At 44.3% G+C, this 22,264-nt stretch overlaps 1 protein-coding gene across 3 annotated transcripts in view; it reads right to left on the minus strand.

Moving 5' to 3' along the window:
- The window catches only part of IQCA1 (IQ motif containing with AAA domain 1), a 195,274-nt gene that overhangs the window by 49,553 nt on the left and 123,457 nt on the right, over window positions 1-22,264 (minus strand). For all 3 annotated transcript variants that reach the window (XM_043878061.1, XM_043878060.1, XM_043878062.1), the window contains 4 exons: window positions 16,897-16,955; window positions 13,412-13,494; window positions 4,892-4,999; window positions 659-858 (listed from right to left, as the gene is read on the minus strand). In XM_043878061.1, coding sequence (XP_043733996.1) covers window positions 659-858; window positions 4,892-4,999; window positions 13,412-13,494; window positions 16,897-16,955 — 450 coding nt within the window. The remainder of the gene's footprint in view (window positions 1-658; window positions 859-4,891; window positions 5,000-13,411; window positions 13,495-16,896; window positions 16,956-22,264) is intronic.

Here is a 22,264-nt window from a genome sequence, read left to right on the forward strand (position 1 = left end):
CTAGAGTTTGCTGAGATTCATGTCCATTGAGTCTATGATGCTATGTAACTGAATATCTACACTACTCTGGTCAGCTTAGTTTCCTGTGGGTTCCTCCTTATATTGGATATGAGGAGCTGACTGCAGTTCACAAGCCATGTGAGAAAGAATACTCCCCAAATGCAAATATCTGGTGCCATTATTAGAGGGAGGTGGGCTGAAAAAAGATTTAATTTTTAAGGAGACGTGAGCACTGCAGGAGGGAAGATGTGAGCATTCCCGTGACAGAGGAGGCTGATCTGAATGGCACAGTAGGGTGCTTACCAGGAGAGAAGCTGTGTCTGGCTGTTGGATGCTCAGCGAGATGCAATGATAAAGTAATTTACCAGAGGACACAAAGGGGATGTTTAAGAGGGACGTGCATGTCAGTTAAGGAAAGGGTCTGTGCTAGGTGACTTAGGGAAATTGTTGTCATTCAGTCGCTAAGTCACGTCCGACTCTTTGCGACCCCATGAACTGCAGCCTGCCAGGCTTCCCAGTCCTCCACCGTCTCCGGGAGTTTGCTCAAAACTCATGTCCATTGAGGTGGTGATGCCATCTAACCACCTCACCTTGCAGCATTTGAAAATCTAACATGAAAGGAGGAGGAGAACCGGAGCCTGGGAAATGTGACAAATACCTTGAAGACCACATGCAGCATCATCTGGAGGCCATTCTTGCCTGGGTATTTCCCGGTGATGTTGGCGGCAGACAGGTTGAAGAGGTTGGCTCCTGTTTCGGTACAGATGGCATGGACCAGCATCTTCTTCCCCACCCCAGATGGTCCGGCCAATAGCAGGGACTTCACCAAAGGGGCTTTCTCATGCACAGCTGCAGAACCTAAAGAAAGGCAGAAGCAGAGGCTCTAAGAGTCTGCCAAAAAAATGAGAGGTTCTTAGGTCAGGATCCCTCAAGGCCGTGACTCCACGGCATGACCCCAGTCTCGACAACAGTGATGGATGTGTTGAAAGCATTCTCACCAGGGGCGCGCCTCCTGTCTCAGCCGGCTCGGTGACACCTTTGATTTGTACATCAAGGTGGAGCGGTCAGGTCTCCTTGGGTGTCCAATACATCACTTCTCTCTCACCCTCACCCCAGCATGCTCCCTAAACTTGTAATTTTAAAGAACATTCCTGCGATAACTCACCTCCAGCATTCTGTGGGGAGGGGGCAGGGGATTCTCTGCTTGTCAGCAACTACGCCCTTTGAAGGCTTGGGTAGATGAATGTGAAGTGGACGGGAAGATACAGGGGGAAAGGGGAAAAGCTGAGGTCCAGATGTTGGTAGCCTGGGTCCTTTTTTTGAATTTTTATTTTACACTGGAGTACAGTTGATTAACAACGCTGTTGGCTTCAGGCGTACAGAGAAGTGGCTTCGTTACACACATACGTGTGTATCGATTCTTTTTCCAGTTCTCTTCTCCTTTAGGTGAGTACAGAATACTGAGCTGAGTTCCCTGTGTTATGCAGTAAATCTGCGGTGGTTTCTCCTGCCCTGGGGTCTGGCCTGTCAGTGGGGGCGGAGTGAACACGATGCTTGACAATGGAATGATGAGACTCATCGGGTCACTCAGAGGTCTCTGGTTTTTGCACTCCACCACACCGTCCATCTCCTCTGAGTCCAGACTGGGACTCGGGTTTGATCTCTCCCATCATTCTGAACACGATCGGAGCACATGTTGGCACCAACTCGTCAGGGAGTGGATGGAACGAAATCCTGTGGAGCGCTGCGGTCAGAACATCGGCTGTCACACTAGTCTGCGCTGGGCCCACCGCTGGGCTCTTCTGGGTCAGCTGGAAATATACCCATATTCTAAGTACAACTGTGCTTCTCTTTCTTTGTGTGTGATCGACAAGACACAGGGAATTGATCTGCGTCATCAGAAAGAAGGCTTATGGTTACCTGCTACGTGCCACAAAAGCCTGGAAAGTAGTTTTGAGCACCTTCTCTCTAAAACTAAATAACCTGGGCATGCTTCATCTGCGGTTGGCGAGGGCGATGATACTGTGTTACGATGGGGCAGACGCCGTTTCCACGACGGCAGAGACAGGCCGTCCAGACAAAGGATCTCTCACCCTGGCAGTGGCGACCTGAACAGTCAGGCCGACACACACACTCCTGTTTGTGACCGGATGCTATTACAGACGTATGGTATTTAGACGGAGCCCTCGCAATCTGCCACGGGAGCGAGCTTCTCTGTCCGACTTGCTGGTAGGTTGCAAACCCATGAACGGGTCATGGGAACAAAGGCCCTGCTGGGTCTGTGGCTTGGGGCGGGCAGACCCCCACGAGGACTCCAGGTTTCTCAGTGACAAGAGGAGGGTCCTGGCAGGATGCGTCCTGGGCACACTTCTTCCCGGACCCTCAAGGCAGCCTGGAGCCGACGCCCCAAACCTGCCGATGATGCGAATCCACCACAGCCTCATTGGTCAGGCGTTCCCTGAAAATCTTGTCACCCCCTGGTGTTCTTGGCTCTCTACTGCCTTCCATTACACTGTGATGGGGGTGTAGGGCACATCTGTTTATTTACATGGGTCCTGAAAGCATTGTACATTGATTTTATTGACCCCAAATTATGCTGATCCCCAAGGATTATGTATTTGTTTATGTTATATATGCATCTTATTTATGTCGACCCCTGGGCTTTCGTGGTGGCTCAGCTGGTAAAGAGTCCGTCTGCAATGCGGGAGACCTGGGTTCGATCCATGGGTCGGGAAGATCCCCTGGAGAAGGGAGAGGCTCCCCACTCCAGTATTCTGGCCTGGAGAATCCCATGGACTTTATCGTCCGTGGGGTCGCAAAGAGTTGGACATGACTGCGACTTGCACTGCTCTATGTTGACCCCTGAAATTCCACGTACTACTTCTGACATGAAGTTGAAAGAAGAATGAGCTATTTCTTGCCAATAGGTTTAGGTTCTTTTTAAAGTTGTTCATTTATTTATTTTTGGCCGTGCTGGGTCTTCACCGCTGCGCGAGCGGCTTTCTCAAGTTGCGGTGAGCTGGGACTCCTCTCTCGTTGTGGTGTGACGGCTTCTTGCAGCGGTGGCTTCTCCTGCTGTGCCGCACGGGCTCTAGGGCCCGCAGGCTTCGGTAACTGCTGCATGTGAGCTCAGGAGTTGTGGCTCCGAGGCTCTGGAGCTCAGGCTCAATAGCTGTGGTGCATGGGCTTAGCTGCTCTGATCTTCCCGGATCAGGGATGGAACCTGCGTCCCCTGAGTTGGCAGGCAGACTCTCCTTGGAATGAGCAGGCAAGTCCTGAACTTTAAGTTCTTGTTGAAGTCAAAGTGGAGGAACTTCCCTGGTGGTCGAGGGGTTCATCCTCATCGTTTCCACTGCAGGGGGCCAGGGTTTCATCCCTGGTTGGGGAACTAAGATCCCACATGCCACGTGATGCAGCAAAAAAACAAAGAAAAAAAAAACCCCAAAGTGGAATAAGATAAGAAGTGTCCGAACTATTTCCATCTCACTTTAAAGCAAATTAAACAAACAAAATGCGACTTATAGTTCAGAATGGTCATCAGAGCAGAGCCTGGCCGGGGCTCCTGCCCCTGCCCCAGAGACTCAGGTCACACACAGACCGAAGTCATGAGAACACACACAAAAGTGAAGAAGGGCAGCAGGTTATTTCTTACGGCAAGCCCAGACTTTCCTGCAGACTCTGGTCTGTTTGAACAATCGTGACTGAACCTCAGTGGAAGCTGGCAGAGTCTTGATTCTTTACATCTATGAAATACAGCTCCACTGAAGGGCTGGCTCTATTAAGGAGCTGGTGACAGAGCCTATGCATAAAAGGCAAGCTTAACCTCAGGCTGAGGTTACTTTGAATGGCAGGGGCTGGCTTTGTCTATCATTTCTCCAGAGTTTGGCCATCAGGGGTTTCAGCCCAGAAGGTTAAGCAGCCAGGACAAGAGAGCGACTTAAATGTCCATCGGGAGAGGACTGGGTAGAGGAGATGTGGTACATACACACAGTGAACTACTACTCAGCCAGAAGAGGAACGAAACTGGGTCACTTGCAGAGACGTGGATGGACGCGGAGAGTGTTATACAGAGTGAAGTAAGTCGGGAGGAGAAAAACAAATATTGTATATTAACTCTATATAGCTTCCCTGGTGGCTCAGATGGTAAAGTGTCCATCTGCAATGTAAAAGAGCCGGATTGGATCCCTGAGTCGGGAAGATCCCCTGGAGAAGGGAATGGTAAACCACTCCAGTACTCTTGCCTGGAGAATCCCGTGGACGGAGGAGCCTGGTAGGCTACAGTCCATGGGGTCACAAAGAGTTGGACACGACTGAGCGACTTCACTTTCACTTTTAACTCATATATGCAGAATCTAGAAAAATGATATAGATGACCTTAGTTGCAAAGCCGAAATAGAGACACAGACGTGGAGAACACATGTATGGATATTAAGGGGGGGAGAGGGGAGGGACTGGGACTCACATAGACTCTATTGGGAACATGTGTGACATAGACAACTCATGACAACATGCTGTATAGCATACGGTATAGGGAACTCTACTCAAGGCACCATGGTGGCCTGGATGGGAAGGAAGTCCGAAGGGGAGAGGACATGTGCACGTGTGTGGCTGATTCACTTCGCTGTGCACAGAAGCTAACACAACACTGGGAAGTGACTAGACGCCAGTGAAAAGAAAGGGATGCGAAGCAGACACTCCAAGGCGCTACCGCTGTGCTTCTGGGCAGTACCTTCCTGGCTGCTCCAGGATGCCTCAATCCAGTGGAACGGCCCTTAGTCACAGCTCTTGGTAGGAAGAGTTAAACTGCAGTGTACCTTGACCACAACCAGGAAGACAGGAGCAGACACCCCTGCCTCCAGCACAGGCACAGCCGGGCAGGTGGAGCCCTTACCTAGTGGCAGGATCCCGTACAGGGTGATGAGCTGTCGGACATCCAGGAGGGAAGGCATGGGTTCTATGGACACCTGGCGAAGGCTCGTGCCCAGGTAGCTGTACTCACCTGGGGAGAAAAGAAACAGGATGAATGAACGGGAAACTATGCCAGTCTGAGCCGCATCGTTTAGTCGTTTGCAGAATTAACAAGTGAAGACTCTTGAGAATCCCTTGGACTGCAAGGAGATCCAGCCAGTCCAATCTAAAGGAAATCAACCCTGAATACTCATTGGAAGGACTGATGCTGAAGCTCCAATACTTTGGCCACCTGACGTGAAGAACCGACTCACTGGAAAAGACCCTGATGCTGGGAAAATTCGAAGGCAGGAGGAGAAAGGGGCAGCAGAGGATGAGATGGTTGGATGACATCACCGATTCAACGGACATGAACTTGAGCAAACTCTGGAAGATGGTGGAGGACAGAGGAGTCTGGCATGCTACAGTCTGTGGGGTCACAAAGAGTTGGACATGACTTAGCAACTGAACAACAACAACAAAAATGAACAGAGAATACAAATTTAATATTTCTGAGCAAATATAATTGTATTATGTAAGAGTCATCATGAAGAACTTTTAAGATAAAGGCTTGAAGAAAAACTTCCAGCCACAGAAATATTTATATACTCACTGCAATAACTGGGAATTCTGTTGAGTATGACCAGCCTCCTAGTATTTTAAAAAATAACCTTTGAATGTTACATATGTGAAGAGCAAGGACATATGTGAAGGACATATGTTATATATGTGAAGAGCAAGGACATATGGAGGACATATAAAGTAAATTAAAACACAACAGGTTTGGTTTAATTTCTATTCCAAGAGATTATGTCTAACATTTTCACAAACTTTAAAAATAACTTATTTAAAACGGATGTGAAATTTGTATTGGCCGTGTGTAAATCTGAACCTGAAATGCAATCATTTGAAAGGAAGGATCTGAGTCTAATTTAGGATAAACAGAAATATCTCCTTTTGAGGGTGATATTCATTAACATTTTTATCATTTTTAAAGGATTACCAAAGGAATAATATAGAAATAAATCTTTACAGGTTTAATTAGAAGGCTTCAAAGAGCTTAATTGTAACTAGTCATAAATCTGAAGTGTTATTTTCCAACTAATTTAGATAAGGTCACCAGGAAAATTAGTTTGGCTGTCTTCATTTGTCATGAGGATGGACTTTTACATGCTCACTTGATTCTCTCTTGATCTGTACCTGAATCTGAAGGAAAAAGATTTCATAAATGAATCACAATTTCTTGATTTTTTTTCCTTCTCATAACACCTGGGATCTTGCAGAGCTCCCAATGTTATATACTTATGACAAATACCTTTATGTCTGTATGAAAACACTAAAAGGACATTAATACATCCATGTGCCTATGAAGTCCTGAAAATATCGAGGGCTTTAAAGCACTTTCAAGTGCTAAGAAAATGAGAATTAAAAACTAGGTGATGATTGCTGTTTTGTTGTGGATGACAGCCTTTCAAAGCCTCCACATGAAAAGAGTCCTTGGCAAGGACAGTGGTCTTGGTGAAGGAGACGAGTGATAAGGAAAGCTCGCCTTACGGCTTCCGAGCCCCACGCTCTGAAATGAGCAGGGAATACACAGAAGAGTGGTTAATTTCACCTGCCCTGGAGCAGGAAGGCATCCTGCAGCCGCTGTTCAACCCTGCACTTCTCACTGTAAATATGACATTAGAGGGGACGTGACAAGGACCCCCTGTTCCTGCCTAAGTAAATCAAAGCTAATACCCAGGCGTGCCCGGTTTTGTAGGCCCCCAGCAGATTTTATTTAGGTAGATGAAGTTGAACTGGTGGGTGCTGGTTCCAAGAGAGGGAAGGACCCTTCGCCAAGTGATGAGACTCATTCCGAAAGCGTGTTACTAGGTTTTGCTATTTCCCAGCATGGAAGCTGTAATCAACTTTTCCCATGGACTCATTCAGTACTTAGCGACTTCAGCATTCCTTGCAGACACGAGGTCTTCCATGAGGGACAGAAGACGGAAATAGTGGAGGAAAAGGCACTGGAGATAGACAGCATGAAAAACGGTAAGGAAACCTCGGACAACAGCAGGAAGAGAAACAGGAACAGGTCATGGGTCGGGCGCGGCATCCTCTTAAAATCCGTATGTGGAAGCCCCGACTCCCAGTATCTCAGAATGTGACCTTGTTTGCAGATAGGGTCGTTGCAGAGGAAATGAACTAAGCTGAGGTTCTTAGGGTGGTTGCTGTTTACTCACTAAGTCGTGTCCTACTCTTTTGCGACCCCCTGGACTATAGCCCATCAGGTTCCTCTGCTCATGGGATTTTCCAGGCAAGCATACTGGAGTGGGTTGCCATTTCCTTCTCCAGGATATCTTCTCAACCAAGGGATCGAACCCATGTCTCCTGCGTTGGCAGGCACATTGTTTATCACTTGGCCACTGTGAAAGCCCCACACATATGATATAGAAAGCCTAAAATCTCCCTTTAGCCTTGGCTCTAAGAAACATTTAAAATGTGTCTGAGTGGGGCTTCCCTGGAAACTCTATAAAGAATCTGCCTCCCAATGCAGGTGACCTGGGTTCAATCCCTGGTGGATTCTTAGGGTGGGTCCTAATCCAATAAGAGGGTGTCCTTTATAAAAAGGGGCAGTTTGGAGACAGACACACACACATACAGGGAGGAGGTCATGAGGATGGAGGCAGAGACTGGAGATATAGCAGAAGCCAAGAAACGCCAGTGACTGAGTTGACAGCAAACCATGGAGTAAGACACCAGATGCTAGGATGAGGTCAGCATAGGCCACGTGAGCCCAAAGACAGCTCAGCCTCCAGGGAGCAGGGGTCTAGGAAGCAGGACAGAGGTGGGGAGCTGGAAGCGCTCAGAGCTTCCAAAATGAACCAACACCGCTGACGCCTTGGCCTTGGACTTCTGGCCTCCAGAGCTGGGAGAGAGTAATTTTCTGTTGTTTAAGCTGCCGCCTCCGCCCCACTGTGGTACCTGTTACAGCAGCCCTGGCGAATGAACACAGAAAGAGGAAATAAATGCAGAGAATAGGAACATACAAGCACACAAAAAATAATGACAAACAGGGACTTCCTTGGTGGTCCAGGGGCTAAGACTGCATTCTCAGTGCAGGGGACCTCGGTTCGATCCCTGGTCAGGAAACAAGATCCCACATACTGAAATCAAGACCTGGTATAGCCAAATAGATAAATAAATATTGAACAAAAAGATGAGGAATAAAAAATATTAAGAAATCAAGGTGGACAAGAACAGGTACAGCCAAACAAACAAATACATATTGAACAAAAAGATAAGAAATAAAAAATATTAAGAAATCAAGGTGGAATCAGTTTCTAACATTTCCTTTCTACTCTGTGCTAAGTCACTCTTTGCGACCCCATGGACTGCAACATGCCAGGCCTCCCTGTCCTCCACTGTTTCCCAGAGTTTACTCAAACTCATGTCCATTGAGTCAGTGATGCCATCCAACCATCTCATCCTCTGTCGTCCCCTTCTCCTCCCACCTTCAGTCTTTCCTAGCACCAGGGTCTCTTCTAATGAGTCAGTTCTTTGCATCGGTGGCCAAAGTATTGGAGTTTCAGCTGCAGCATCAGTCCTTCCAATGACTATTCAGGGTTGATTTCCTTTAGGATGGACTTGGTTTGATCTCCTCACAGTCCAAGGGACTCTCAAGAGTCTTCTCTAACACCACAATTCAAAAGCATCAATTCTTCAGCACTCAACTTTCTTCATAGTCCACCTCTCACATCCATACATGACCACTGGAAAAATCATAGCTTTGACTAAATGGACCTTTGTTGGCAAAGTAATGTTTCTGCTTTTTAATATGCTGTCTAGGTTGGTCATAACTTTCCTTTCAAGGAGTAAGCGTCTTTTAATTTCATGGCTGCAGTCACCATCTGCGGTGATTTTGGAGCCCAAGAAAATAAAGTCTGTCACTGTAAGGATCGAGTTTGAATAACCTCGGCCGCTTAGCAGCTGTGATCTAAATGACAGTGATATAAAGGGTAAGGAAATACGCTAGCTCTGGCATACCTGAGCTTGCGGTGGGAGTTGGCTTTCGGGCACAGGGCTAGTGCTCAGAGCTGGGCAGATGTGGAGGGGCACAGCAAGGAACCAGGGTAGCAGGGGGCAGCGTTGGGAGCTGAGCCTTGGGGGGCCAGACATGACGAACTTGAACGTCCTGTCTTCTGAGTCTCTTTCAGCCCTAGCTGCTATGACTCTGGTGAGTTTTGGGATTTGCATGGTGTTGAGAAGAGAGTGGAATTACACATGTTAAGCCCCTCAAACAACTCCAGCCTGGATGGGGAATTGGCGAGGCACAGACAACTTGCCCTGCTTGTCCAGCTTTGAGCCAGAAAAGGAGAAGGGGTAATGCCCAAAGGTTTTTCTCCTTCCCTAAGTCTGGTACTTTTATTAGAATAGGTCTTGGCATTGGTCCATTGGAGTTGATGGTCCCACATACAAAGTATAATCATCCATTATGTGGTTTGCACTTCTGTTTTGGGAAATTTTTCATGAATAAAAATTCTCAGTATGTGTTCTCCTCCTTTGCTTTGGTTTTCCTCTTCAGGGATGTGTATTATCTTTGCCTGCCTGTGTGGATTTTCTTTGCCTACCTTTTAGTATTTGCTGCTTTCTTTGCAAATCTTTTAATCTCACTTTTCATTTCCAGTTTTATTTAAAAAATTTCTGTATTTCACATTTCATTTCTCTTAAAGCTTGGTTTGTTGACTTTATTCATTCTTGTATTCACTGTAATTTAGTTTTTTCCTAAAATGATTTTTCCCTTTAAAATACTCCAGTTTTTCCAACTCATTTCTGCATTTTTCTAATTCCATTTTGTGTATTCTTACATATCTTCTATAAATCCTTTCTATAATTTGCTTTAATGTTTATTTGCTTGGTTTGAAAGAGTAGGTTCCAGGTATGTCTGCTCTATGAGTATATCTTTCTGTGATGTTACCTTGCTCCTTATTCTTCCTTTTTTTTTAATAGAAGCTTTGCCTGGGTTTTGACCTTGAACTTTTCATTGCTTAAACTTATGAGCTACTATTCCCGTATGCTGAGAAGACACTTGGGGTCAGGGTAGCTTTTTAAATCCCACAGAGCCCTTGTCTTCTGTAGTTTTCCTATCTGCTATTAGTATGGTGGCTTGCTTCTTGTGATGTCCTGGTTCTATTCCCCTCCCCCAATTTATTCTGGATCTTTTCTCTCCTTCATCTCTATTGTTCCTATTCAGCTGTTCCAATTCAGTTCTACTCCCAAGAGCTCCCTTTCAGTATAAGGCCCTGTCTTCGAAGGGTCAACTTCAGGAGTGTCTAGCGGGTGGACTGTTCTCAGCTGCTCAGACGTTCTGAGGCTGTCCATTGTCACGCATCTGCGGTGCAGTGGGCGAACCCCTCCTGGTTCCGGCTGCAGTTACTATCGTGGTCCCACTCTGCTCTCCAGGGAGTGCTTGCTGGCTACTTTGGGGTTTTTCCATTTTTTTGTCCTCAGTGGCTTGTACTTTGGGCTTTGAGGGGAAACTTGGGTCATTTTGTTTTGGTGTAAATGCTGTCCATGGGCTTTTGCTTTGTCTATTTTTTATGTGGGGATCTAGGAGGATCCACTGCCACCTTTTCAAGATAAGACCCTTAACTGGAAGAAATGAGAAAAACATGGAAAAGGCAAGAGGGAGCCATGGCTGGAGGCAGCTTGACTGTTCTGCTGGACTGGGTCATTTCCATTTGAGGACACTCTTCAGATGCTGATTTCTATCTGCTTTGACCTCAGGCAACTTTAAGATGCTACCCAGAAACTGACAAAAGAGCGCACTGAGAAAATCCAAGATGGGTAAGAAACCAGAAGAAAGGTGAGAAATACGTCCATTAATTCTTCAGGTGCTGAAGAACTAATGCTTTCGAACTGTGGATCTGGAGAAGACTCTTGAGAGGTGCTTGGTCTGCAAGGAGATCAAACCAGTCAATCCTAAAGGAAATCAATCCTGAATATGCATTGGAAGGACTGATGCTGAAGCTGAAACTCCAATACTTTGGCCACCTGATGTGAAGAGCTGACTCTTTGGAAAAGACCCTGATGCTGGGAAAGATTGAGAGCAGGAGGAGAAGGCGGCAGTGGAGGATGAGATGGTTGGATGGCATCACTGAGTCAGTGGACATGAGTTTGAGCAAACTCTGGGAAACAGTGGAGGACAGGGAGGTCGGGCGTGCTGCAGTCCATGGGGTCGCAAAGAGCCAGACACGACTTAGCAACTGGACAACAACAATTCTTTAAGACTCTACCATCGGCCAGGCTCTGTACTAATACCAGGAATTCAGTGAAGCAATAAAAGACATGATGTGAAGGGAGAAAGCAGACAGAACTCAGAGATCTCAACTGTAAGTAAAGAGATAGACTTCTGCTAACAGTGGTATTTTTTCATATAAACAGAATTAACAGAACATAATCAAGGCAATCCAGGAAAAAACCCTACAGTACTTGAAGAAGAAACAAGAAATAAATAGAAACCCAATACATATTTCAATACACAGCCTGGTAAAATCTTATAACATTAGAAAAAATGAAGGTTCTTCCAAGTGCCCAAGAAGGAAATGTGTCTCTATTTCAAAGGGATTAAAGTATCATTTTTTGATCCAAGGGAAATGTTAGCCTTTTTGCTCCTTCCCGCAGGCTGAAACTGGGTCATTGTAAACACTGGAACGAATCACATGGATATGGGTTACAATGCAATTAAAAAAAGAAAAAAAGAGTCCATGTGTCCACACTGATATCACAATAATTTTAAAAGTAAGGTGGGAGGGAAATTTTTCCAGAAGAATGTTACCTAATAAATAAAGAAAAGGAGATAGAACTAGAACATTCCCCCTTTATGAGCACCACAGCAACCATCGATGCAGGCAAAGATCATCAGTGGATGCTAAAACCTTTAATATGGTTGGGAGCAGAATCTCCAGAGCCCCCAGGGTCCCCTGTAGATTATCATTGATTATAAAGGAGAAAATGATGCTTTACAATGGAGGGATCTGGGGAAGCTTCATCAGGGACGAAAGTTAACTTCACCAATCATGGGACAAAGCTTCATCATATGCCTCCAGTGTGAAAGGCTGAGAAGGACACAATATTGTCATTTTTTTTTTCCTGTAAAAATTGTTCAACGTGAATCAAGTCAGGAGGAAACCATCAAACCAACCCAGCTGAAAGACAGTCTGTAAAACAGTTCAGACACTTTTAAATTGTCAACATTAGGAAGGACTGAAAAAGCCTGTAAACTGGTGCAGACGAAAGGAATGAAGGGTTTCCTGGTGGCTCTAAAGAGTCTGCCTGCCAACACAGGAGATGTGGGTTCGACGCCTGAGTCAGGGAGATCCCCTGGAGAAGGAAAGGGCAACCCACTCCAGTATTCTTGCCCGGAGAATTCCATGGACAGAGGAACCTGGCAGGTTGCAGTCCATAGGGCTGCAAAGAGTTGGACATGACTGAAAGCAACTTAGCGTGCACACATGCAAAGGAATGAAAATGATATATGGCCATCACCTCCGTGATCACGGATGGTATTCTGGATTGAGAAAGACAGTTACAAAGGACATAATTAGGACTAGCAACTGTATGATGTAAACATTTTTGAGTGTGATTATCTTTCTGTGGTTCTATGGGAGAATGTCCTTGCTGATTGTCGATGCACAAAAGTGAAAATGAGGTTTGTATTAGGGTGGAAAGATTTTAAGCTTTAAATATGCTTTCAGGTCCTCAGGCTGTTTTTTTAAACATTAAAAGAGAGACATCGGCTGAAGACGGTGATAGCAAATATCTCCTCCTCATCCCTCCCAACTGGGGCTTCCCAGGTGGCTCAGTGGTAAAGAACCTGCCTGCCAATTCAGGAGATGCAAGAGACGTGGGTTCAATCTCTGGGTTGGGAAGATCCCCTGGAGTAGGAAATGGCAACCCACTCCAATATCCTGGCCTGGGAAATTCCACGGGCAGAGGAGGCTGGTGGGTTACAGTCCATGGGGTCACAAAGAGTCGGACATGATTGAGCAGCGGAGTGCATTCCTCCCTATTACTCCCATGGTGGCTCCTAGATAGAATTCTGGAAGGAATTCCTCATGAAAGGACTCTGTGTTGGAAGTACCAGGTGCTCCCTCTAGGGCATTTTGATAATCATGAGAGCATGAACAATTCTTCATTTCCTCAATTCAGCTTCAGCCAGAAAGAATGCCTTAGGGAGCCTGGCTAGTAGGTTTGGAAACCTGCTTCTCCTACATTAAGGGAGACAGTCAAACCTATTAGATCCCAGCGCAGGAAGAGCTCAAACCAATTCAATCCATCAAACATTTACTACAAGCCACCAGGGGCCAGATTTTGGATAAAACACAGATGAAATGTACCTCCCTCTGTTGGGTCCTTAAACCCCAAGAGGTGACATACGTATGTGACACACACATGCATCACTGTTGGTGGACTTTACCAATGTAATCTGAGAGGTTGACTTTCAGTGCCCGGATCAGCAAGCCTTCTTCCACGAGTTCCTTATACAGAGACTCAATGGTCCTGGGGAAAAAGAAGACCATCGATTCTGTGAGCAAACACATCAAATCTGCAATGTTTATGTTAATCCTCACAAATGTAGCAGACTTTAACCAGATCTGATTCAAAGTACATTCATATGTACACAAATAAATTGATGTTTGGACCATTTCTACAATCTGGGGATGAATTAGGCTTTTTAAAAACAATACTTTCACTCATCCATGGGTGTATCTGATGTTTCCTATTAATAAGAATTATATCTTTAGGCATCTGAGACCAGCTATAACTCCTGAAGTCTGCCCTTTCCTCAGCCTTCATAATGGTACAAATATGAGTTAGAAATTACCCAATAATAGTAATGTAACGGGCCCATAATTATACATTCAGTTAGCATCTGCAAGCTGTAGTAGATCATTAATCCTTTGCAAAATTGATGTTTCGTTTTAACTCCATAGCATTATAGTTTAAGAAAAATATCTATAAGGAACAAAGGCTTATAAGGGAAAAAAGACAAAATGTCAAAAGCTGTGAGTGTAGTAATGTAGAAGAGCATGTTAAACTCTTCTCTACTGTTTACAGATGACAAAATCACTTCTCTAAGGTGGGGAGGGGGCATGGGCATGTAGCCAGCACACTGGCAATTTATTCTAATTGAGGAAAAAATGAAGACAGTTTTCCACTTAATGAATGAAACTCCCAATGAAATTAAGTGGGACTTGGGTTGCTGGAATTCTGATAGATCAAATTCAAATATGGTCCAATATAGCTCTCTGAGATGTTTCGTCTTTTCCCATTTCATTTCTAGGGGCCTTATGATTTGGTTCAGCCTAGTCTTTCTTTAGATTGAAGAATTTTAAGTATAACTATGTTTAAAATGTTCTTTGTTCTATGATTCAAGGTGATTAAAAAAAGACTCAATTCAAAATGGATAACCAGCAAGGACCTACTGTATAGCACTTGGAACTCAATGTTATGTGCCAGCCTGGATGGGAGAGGGGTTTGGGGAGAAAGGATACGTGTATGTACGGCTAAGGCCCTTCGTTGTTCACCTGAAACTACCACAACATTGTATACGCCAATACAAAATAAGATGTTTAAAGTTTAAAAAAAAAAAGACTCAAGTACATCACTGAGATTCAAGCCAAATACTATTGGGATAGATGTTAATTCAATGACTCCAGACTTTGGTTGACTGAAATTTTATTCTATCGAATATATTTACAATAACGTGCTCTCAGCTGAGAAGTAAGCAAGTTTTCACCATACATGGAATTTGGGATGACGTATCTGACCTGTATCAAGGAAGTACAAATTGCAGTGTTTGAACTTGAATATTTAATACAAGCAATATATGTAAAATATTCACATAAAATTGAAGAAGATTCACCAAAATAATTAAAACCAAATATCTTAAGAAGTCTGGAACACAAACCTATACTTGGATCTTTCCAGTGAAATCAACTCTTGCTATGGAATAAAAAAACTTTAACTCTAAAACTATGTACCTTATCAACTGCGGTAAAAGTGCTGATTTCAGGTTAATGCTAAGTGAGTGAGAGAAACAGAAGTTGTCTTAGAGTGTCTTGGTGGAGAACTAGCCCACTAACTGAATCCTACTTAATGAGTAACATTCATTAAGTCTTAAAGTCATTAAAGCTTTCAAACATAAAAAGTCTTCCAGGAGTGAGATGACTAGGTATCTCTGTACTTTTGGGCATAAAAGTGAATAAAATACTTTTAAAGACCATAAAATCGTCTTCATTTCACTAGAGAATTGCTTGTGGCCCATTTATGACAGTTGAACTGTAAAGAAACATATGCCAAGAATGCATTCGTTGTCTAACAGACACGGCCCATGAGCTGCATGTGTGTGCTCCGTGCGGTCAGAGCAGAGGGGGACTCAGTCGAGCGGTTCTTTAAAAGTGAGTGGATAATGTTAACTTAGCAGTCGGCTTGTACTGGCAGATTTGAGGTGAGCTCTGGGTGGTTATCCAGTAAGACACTTAGCAGGATCTTCTCAGAAAGACTGATGGAAGGACACAAGAGAAAAGTGGCATGGAAGAGTCACTGAAGACAGAGGCGGCTCCGCGTGCAGGCAGGGGCTGGACCCTCCTCCAGGTCAGGGACCATGATGTCCCTGTGTCCCCAGGAGGTGTCGGCATCAGTCACCAGTAGGCGGTGCCTCCCCAGGAACTGGGGGCCTGTGTCTCAGAATGCTGACCAGGCAGCGGTCGGCCCCTGCTTTTGACCTTGAACCTTTCCCCGAACAATGGAAAATCAGCAGCTCCTCCTTCCAGCGGTATCCTAAGGAAGCCGTCTCTCCCCAGAGCCAAGGCCACACCCAGGCTGGGCGACACGGCGGAGGCTTCCTGCCGGGGGCCCGGGGTGGGCGTGAGCTCTGGGGTGCTGGTTCCCACTTCCCACACGGATGGTCCCAAGCTGGCCTTTTCTCTCATGGGTCCTCTCTCAAGCAGAGTTTGGGACTGTATCACTGCACCCAGAGAGGAACAAGCATGCATGCACGCTAAGCTGCTTCAGTTGCATCAGACTCTTGCAACCCCGTGGACTGTAACCCACCAGGCTCCTCTGTCCACTGGATTCTCCAGGCAAGAATACTGGAGTGGGTTGCCATTTCCTCCTCCAGGGGATCTTTCCAACCCTGGGATCGAACCTGCGTCTCCTGTGTCTCCTGTGTTGGCAGGCAGGTTCTTTACCACAAACGCCACTTGGGAAGTCCAAAGAGGAACTAGGGAACACCCTAGGGAGCAACACCTGTCACCTGTTAACAAACCCACGGGGAAGAAAGGTATATGCATTCAAAATGACTCCTGACATTCCCTTAGAGGGGATTTTTAATTAAACTCCTTGAAAATGTTTGAAAACCTGGGCCCTAACTATTTCTAATGCTAAAGCACTGAAGGCCATTTCAGCTTAAAGTGAGCTTTTACAATTACCCATTAATATCAAAGTTCAGCCAACAAAGCTCAAGGAGATGGAACCATCCCTTTGTGATGAGTCCTCATCCTTTGCTTCAAGGAGCATTTATAAAGGGCCCCAGGGGCCAGACCCAGGGACAGGAAGGGAATAAGAACTGTGTCTGCCCTCAAGTCTCAGAATTCCCTCAGAAGCTATAGCAGGATGCTATTTCTTAATAAACTTATTCAGATCCCCAAGAATTGTAAAGCTTAAGACGTCACACGGCCTCAGAAGCGACGGGGCCGAGTCTGTGTCTCCCCAGTCGAGGATGCCGGTCTGGGTGCGGGACTGCAGGGCAGTCCCGGGGCTTCGCCCACCCATTCTGCCAGGATGAAGGGTGTGGCGTACAGCGAGGCGGGGCAGTGCCTCTCCCAGGCCAGGCCGAGAGGATCTGGCCGTGTCCCAGGCTCTTCTCTGGGTTGCCCACCCCCAGGGTGCACCCCTCACCTGTCCACCGTCAGGTCTTTATCCTTCTTCCCTTTTCTGCCTTTCTTCTTTTTATTTTTCTGGAAGAAAATGGAAGAGAAAAAAAAAGTTTAGTAAAAATGAAGAAAAATGAGCTCTAGAAATGAGCCGAGGAGGCCGGTTTAGGGGGTGGGGAATGATAAAAGTCAGTCGTGGGACCTGGATCTGGAGCAGCGAGACTTCGTGTGCACAGGGGTCGGCAGGGGAGGTGGCCCCCCGACACCCACATGCACCCTGAGCTCTCAGCAGGCGCCGGGCGTCCTGGGTCTTCTTCTGGGTCCTGGGATGCTTACGACAAAGGATGAGAGTGCCCAGTGCACAATCAGCTGTGCTTGTCCTTGGTTCTGATCGCCTCTCAGTCAGCATCCGGCCCCAAACCTGGAGCCGGAAAGGCCAGGCGGCCTCTGCTTCCCCAAGGGCTTCGCACTCAGATCCCTGTGACGGCGGAAGGGCGGTGCTGGAACGTGGTCCCTTAAGGCAGAGCTCAGAGATCTTGAACTCTTCTGTCTAAAATATCCACCAGCATCTCCCCACTGCCCACAGGATGCAGTTCGAGTCTCCCAGCCTGACCCCTATCTTTCTTTGCCGTATCTCACGCTCCTCAGGTGATGTGTGTTCCCTGTTACACAGGATTCCCTCCGGGTCCTTCTCTTTTTTAAAAAAATTAATTTATTTATTTTAATTGGAGGCTAATTGCTTTACAATATTGTGGTGGTTTTTGCCATACATTGACATGGCATGCTGCAGTCCACGGGCTCGCAGAGAGTCGGACACGACTGAGCAACTGAACTGACCGACTGACATGAATCAGCCACGGGTGTACATGTGTCCCCATCCTGAACCCCACCTCCCATCCCTCTGGGTTGTCCCAGTGCACTGGCTTTGAGTGCCCTGATTGATGCATCGAACTTGGCCTGGTGATCTGTTTCACATACGGGTCCTTCTCTTTTCTCCCTGTGCTACGCAGTAGGCTCTCACTAGTTACGTATTTTATACACAGTAGGGTATATATGCACTCTGTCCATTTCCCATTCATCCATTCATTCATGCTTTATCATTTCTATGACATCATAATTTATGTAAAGTATCATCACATCTGGCTGATAAACGTTTTACATAGAACCACATCAGCGCCACCCAGTTTAAAATCCAGAACACATTTTCATTATTCCTGAACTCTCTTCTCACGTGGTTTTCCAGTCTGTAGGTAACCATTCCTCTGACTTCTCTGTGGACTCAAGTCACCTGTTCTTGGACATGGGGTCTTATAATACAGACTCTTCAATGTCTGACTTCCTCCAATCAGTATTACGATCACTACATTCATGTATGTGATTGCACGTAGCCATACTTGATGTTTTACAGCATTTTAAAAGTTGAAATTTTTTATTTTGAGATGATGTTAGATTCACATGCAGTTCCAAGAACTGAAACAGAGAGATGTAACCTTTGGGGTGTGTCTCCCAATGGTAACATCTTGCAGCACTTTCTCTCAAGGTCACAACCAAGATATTGATCTGATGCGGATACAGTCAAGAAGGTTTCCTATCACGACAAGGATCCTTCAAGTTGCTCTCTCGGCCACCCCAGCTTTACTAGAAACCCCTAATCCCTCCTCTATTTCTACAATTTTTGTCCTTTTAGGAATGTTCTAACAGCAAAACCCTTTTTTCATTCATCATAATTCTCGGGAAATGTTTCCAGGTTATTGCATGCATGAATAGTTCATTCTTCTTCCAGTTGTTGTTTCTAGTTTGGGGCTATTATGAATTGATTAAGGCACAACAAATGTGTGTGTGTGTGTGTGTAAGCCTTCATTTATCTGAGATAAATGCTGATGAGTGCAATTGCTGGGTTGTATGGCAGTTGCTGTGGGCTTCCCAGGTGGTAAAGAGTCTGCCAGCCAACATGGGAGATACAGGAGTTCTTCTGTGCAGGTTCAATCCCTGGGTCCGGAAGATCCCTGGAGAAGGAAATGGCTACCCACTTGAGTATTCTCGCCTGGAAAATTCCATGGGCAGAGGCGGGCTACAGTCCATGGGGTTGCAAAGAGTCGGACACAACTTACCTACTGAGCGCACACACCCATGGTTGCATGTTTGTTTTTTAAGAAATGCCAAATTTCATGTGCTGATCATGCCATTTTACACTCCCACCAATCAAATAAGAGTGATAATAGTTTGCCCCTGTCCTCTTAAGCACCTGATGTTGCCAATGCTTTTATTTCAGCCACCCTCGTGGGTATGGAGTGATTTCTTTGTGGTTTTGTTTTTTTTCTAATGGCTCATGACATTAGACATCCTTTCTGTGCTCATGTTCCCTCTGCACATCCACTTTGGTGAAATGTCGCTTCATGTCTTTTGTCCATTTTATAGTCAGATTGTTTGGTTTTTTAAGTGTTGAGTTTTGAGAGTTCTTTTTATCTTCTACACACTAGCTCTTCATCAGATATATGGTTTGAGAATACTTTCTCCCCACCTGTAGTTTGTCTTTTCACCCTCTTAACAGGCTCTTTCGCAAACATGTTTAGTTTTGATGAAATCCTAATTTTCCTGTAATGGATTTGTGCTTTCAGTGCTAATTCTAAGAATGCTTTGCTAACCTTAGACCCAAAAGATTTTCCCTATGTATTTTTTTCCATCAATTAAGAAAATTATTTATTTTTTAATTGAAGGATAATTGCTTTATAGAATTTTGTTGTTTTCTGTCAAACCTCCACAGGAACCAGCCATAGGTAAATATATATCCCCTCCCTTTTGAACCTCCCTTCCATCTCCCTCCCCACCCCACCCTCTAGGTTGATACAGTGCCCCTGTTTGAGTTTCCTGAGACATACAGCAAATTCCCATTGGCTATTTATTTTACATATGGTGATGTAAGTTTCCATGTTATTCTTTCAATACATCTCACCCTCTCCTCCCCTCTCCCCAGGTCCATAAACCTATTCTATGTCTGTTTCTCCATTGCTGCCCTACAAACAAATCCTTCAGTACCATGTTTCTAGACTCTGTAAATACGCATTAGAATACAATATTTATCTTTTTCTTTCTAACTTACTTCACTCTGTATAATGGGCTCTAGGTTCATCCCCTTCATTAGAACTGACTCAAATGCATTCCTTTTTATGGCTGAGTAATATTCCATCGTGTATATTACCCTATATATTTTTTTAAAGTTATAGTTTTACATTTTACATCTAAGTCCATGATCCATTTTGAGTTAATTTTTGTACAAGATGTAATACTTAAGTCAAGTTTTTTTTTTTTAGAAGTCAAGTTTTTTGTTTTTTTTTTGTTTTTTAGAAGTCAAGTTGTTTTTCTTCTTTTTTTAATCTGTGGATGTCCACCTGCTCCAGCACCATTTAGTGAAAAGGTCATCCTTTCTGCTTCAATTACATGTGCATCTTTGTCAAAAATCAGTCAGGCTTATCTGTGCAAGCCTATACCTCAACAGGCGAAAAGCTGACTCATTGGAAAAGACCCTGATGCTGGGAGGGATTGGGGGCAGGAGGAGAAGGGGATGACAGAGGATGAGATGGCTGGATGGTATCACTGACTCGATGGACATGAGTCTGAGTAAACTCTGAGAGTTGGTGATGGACAGGGAGGCCTGGCGTGCTGCAGTCCGTGGGGTCGCAAACAGTCGGACACGACTGAGTGACTGAACTGAACTGGCTGATGCCTCAACTGTCCTGTTTCACTGATTCGTGATTTAACCCTCCACAAACAGCGAAAGGTCTTGATTATTATGGCTGTATAACAAGTCTTGAAATCACAAGGATGGATTCTTTTTACTTTATTCCTCTTTTTTCAAAGTCATTTTAGCTATTCTAGATTCACTGTCTTTCCATATACATTTTAGGATAATCTTATATATGTTTATAACTATCATTCTGGGATTTCGATAAGAACTGGATTAATCTTGTATACTGATGTGGAAAGAATTGACATCTTTACAACCTGTTGTCTTCCAATTCATGTGCATAGTATGTCTTTCTATTTAGATCTTTGATTTCTTTCATCAGCATGGTGTTCTTTTAGCATACAAGTCATACATTTTTGTTAGCTTTACACCTAGGTACTTCAGTTTCGAGTGATTTTAAGTGATATATTTTTAACCCTGGTGTCTACCTATTCGTTGCTAGTAAACAGAAATATGATTGATTTTTATATGTTCCCCTTGTATCCTAAAACCTTGCTGAATGCACTTTTTTATTTCTAGGAGTTTGTAGAATCCTTGGGATTTTCTAAATAGCCATTCATGTCATCTACAAATAAGGACTGTTTCTTTCATTTCCTTCTCTTGTCCTACTGTACTGGCTAAAATGTCTACACCATGTTCATGAAAGTTTACTGAGTGGACACGCTGGCCGTGTTCCCAGTCTTAGGAAAAAAACATTTAGTCTCTCACTGTTAAGTAAAAAGTTAGCTGTGGGTGTTTCTGTAAATTTATCACGTTATGGAAGTTCTCTATTCCAATTTTTCTGAGCAAGTTATTATGGGTGAGTGTTAAATTGTGTCAAATGCTTTTTATGTATCAACTGATATGATCATGTGATTTTTTTTCTTCTTTAGCCCATTAACATAGTTGATTCCATTACTGATTTTCAAATATTGAACGAGGCTTGCATTCTTGGAATAAACTCCATTTGGTCATGGTTTATAATTCCCTTTATTGTTTCATTCTATTTGATAATATTTTGCTAAGGAATTTTGCATCTACATTCACAAGGGATACAGGCTTACAGATTTCTTTTTTTGGTATTGTCTTTGTCTGGTTTTCATTTAAGGGTAATATTAGCTTGTTATGAAATGAGTTGGGAAGTGTTCCTTCTTCTTCTGTTTTCTGGACATGACTGTGTAGAACTGGAGTTAGTCTACCTTTGAATATTTGGTAGAATTCTGGTAGTAAATCATCTGGCCCTGGAGATTCTATGTGGGGAATTGTTTTAATTACAGTTCAACTTCTGTATGGTTACAGAGCTAGTCAATTTATCTATTTCATATGAAATGAGTTGTGGCAGTTTGTATTTTTAGGGAAAGTGGGTCCATCTTGTGTTAAGTTGTCAAATTATGTGTGTAGAGTTGTTTACAGTATCCTTTATTAAATTATTCTTTTTATGTCTGCAGTCAGTGGCGACAACCCTTGCTTCATTCCTGATGTTGGTAATTTGTGACTTTATTTTTCTTTGTTAGTTTTACCAGAGGTTTGTCAATTATTGACAATTTTCAAAAAGTCAGCTGTTTTATTTACTTTCTGTGCTGTTTTTCTGTTTTCAATTTCACTGATTTCTGCTCTTTATTTTCTTCTTTCTGCTTTTTCTCCTCTTTTCTAGGTTCTGAAGGTGGGA

Source organism: Cervus elaphus, chromosome 20 (assembly GCF_910594005.1).
Source record: "Cervus elaphus chromosome 20, mCerEla1.1, whole genome shotgun sequence".
NCBI classification, from domain to species: domain Eukaryota; kingdom Metazoa; phylum Chordata; class Mammalia; order Artiodactyla; family Cervidae; genus Cervus; species Cervus elaphus.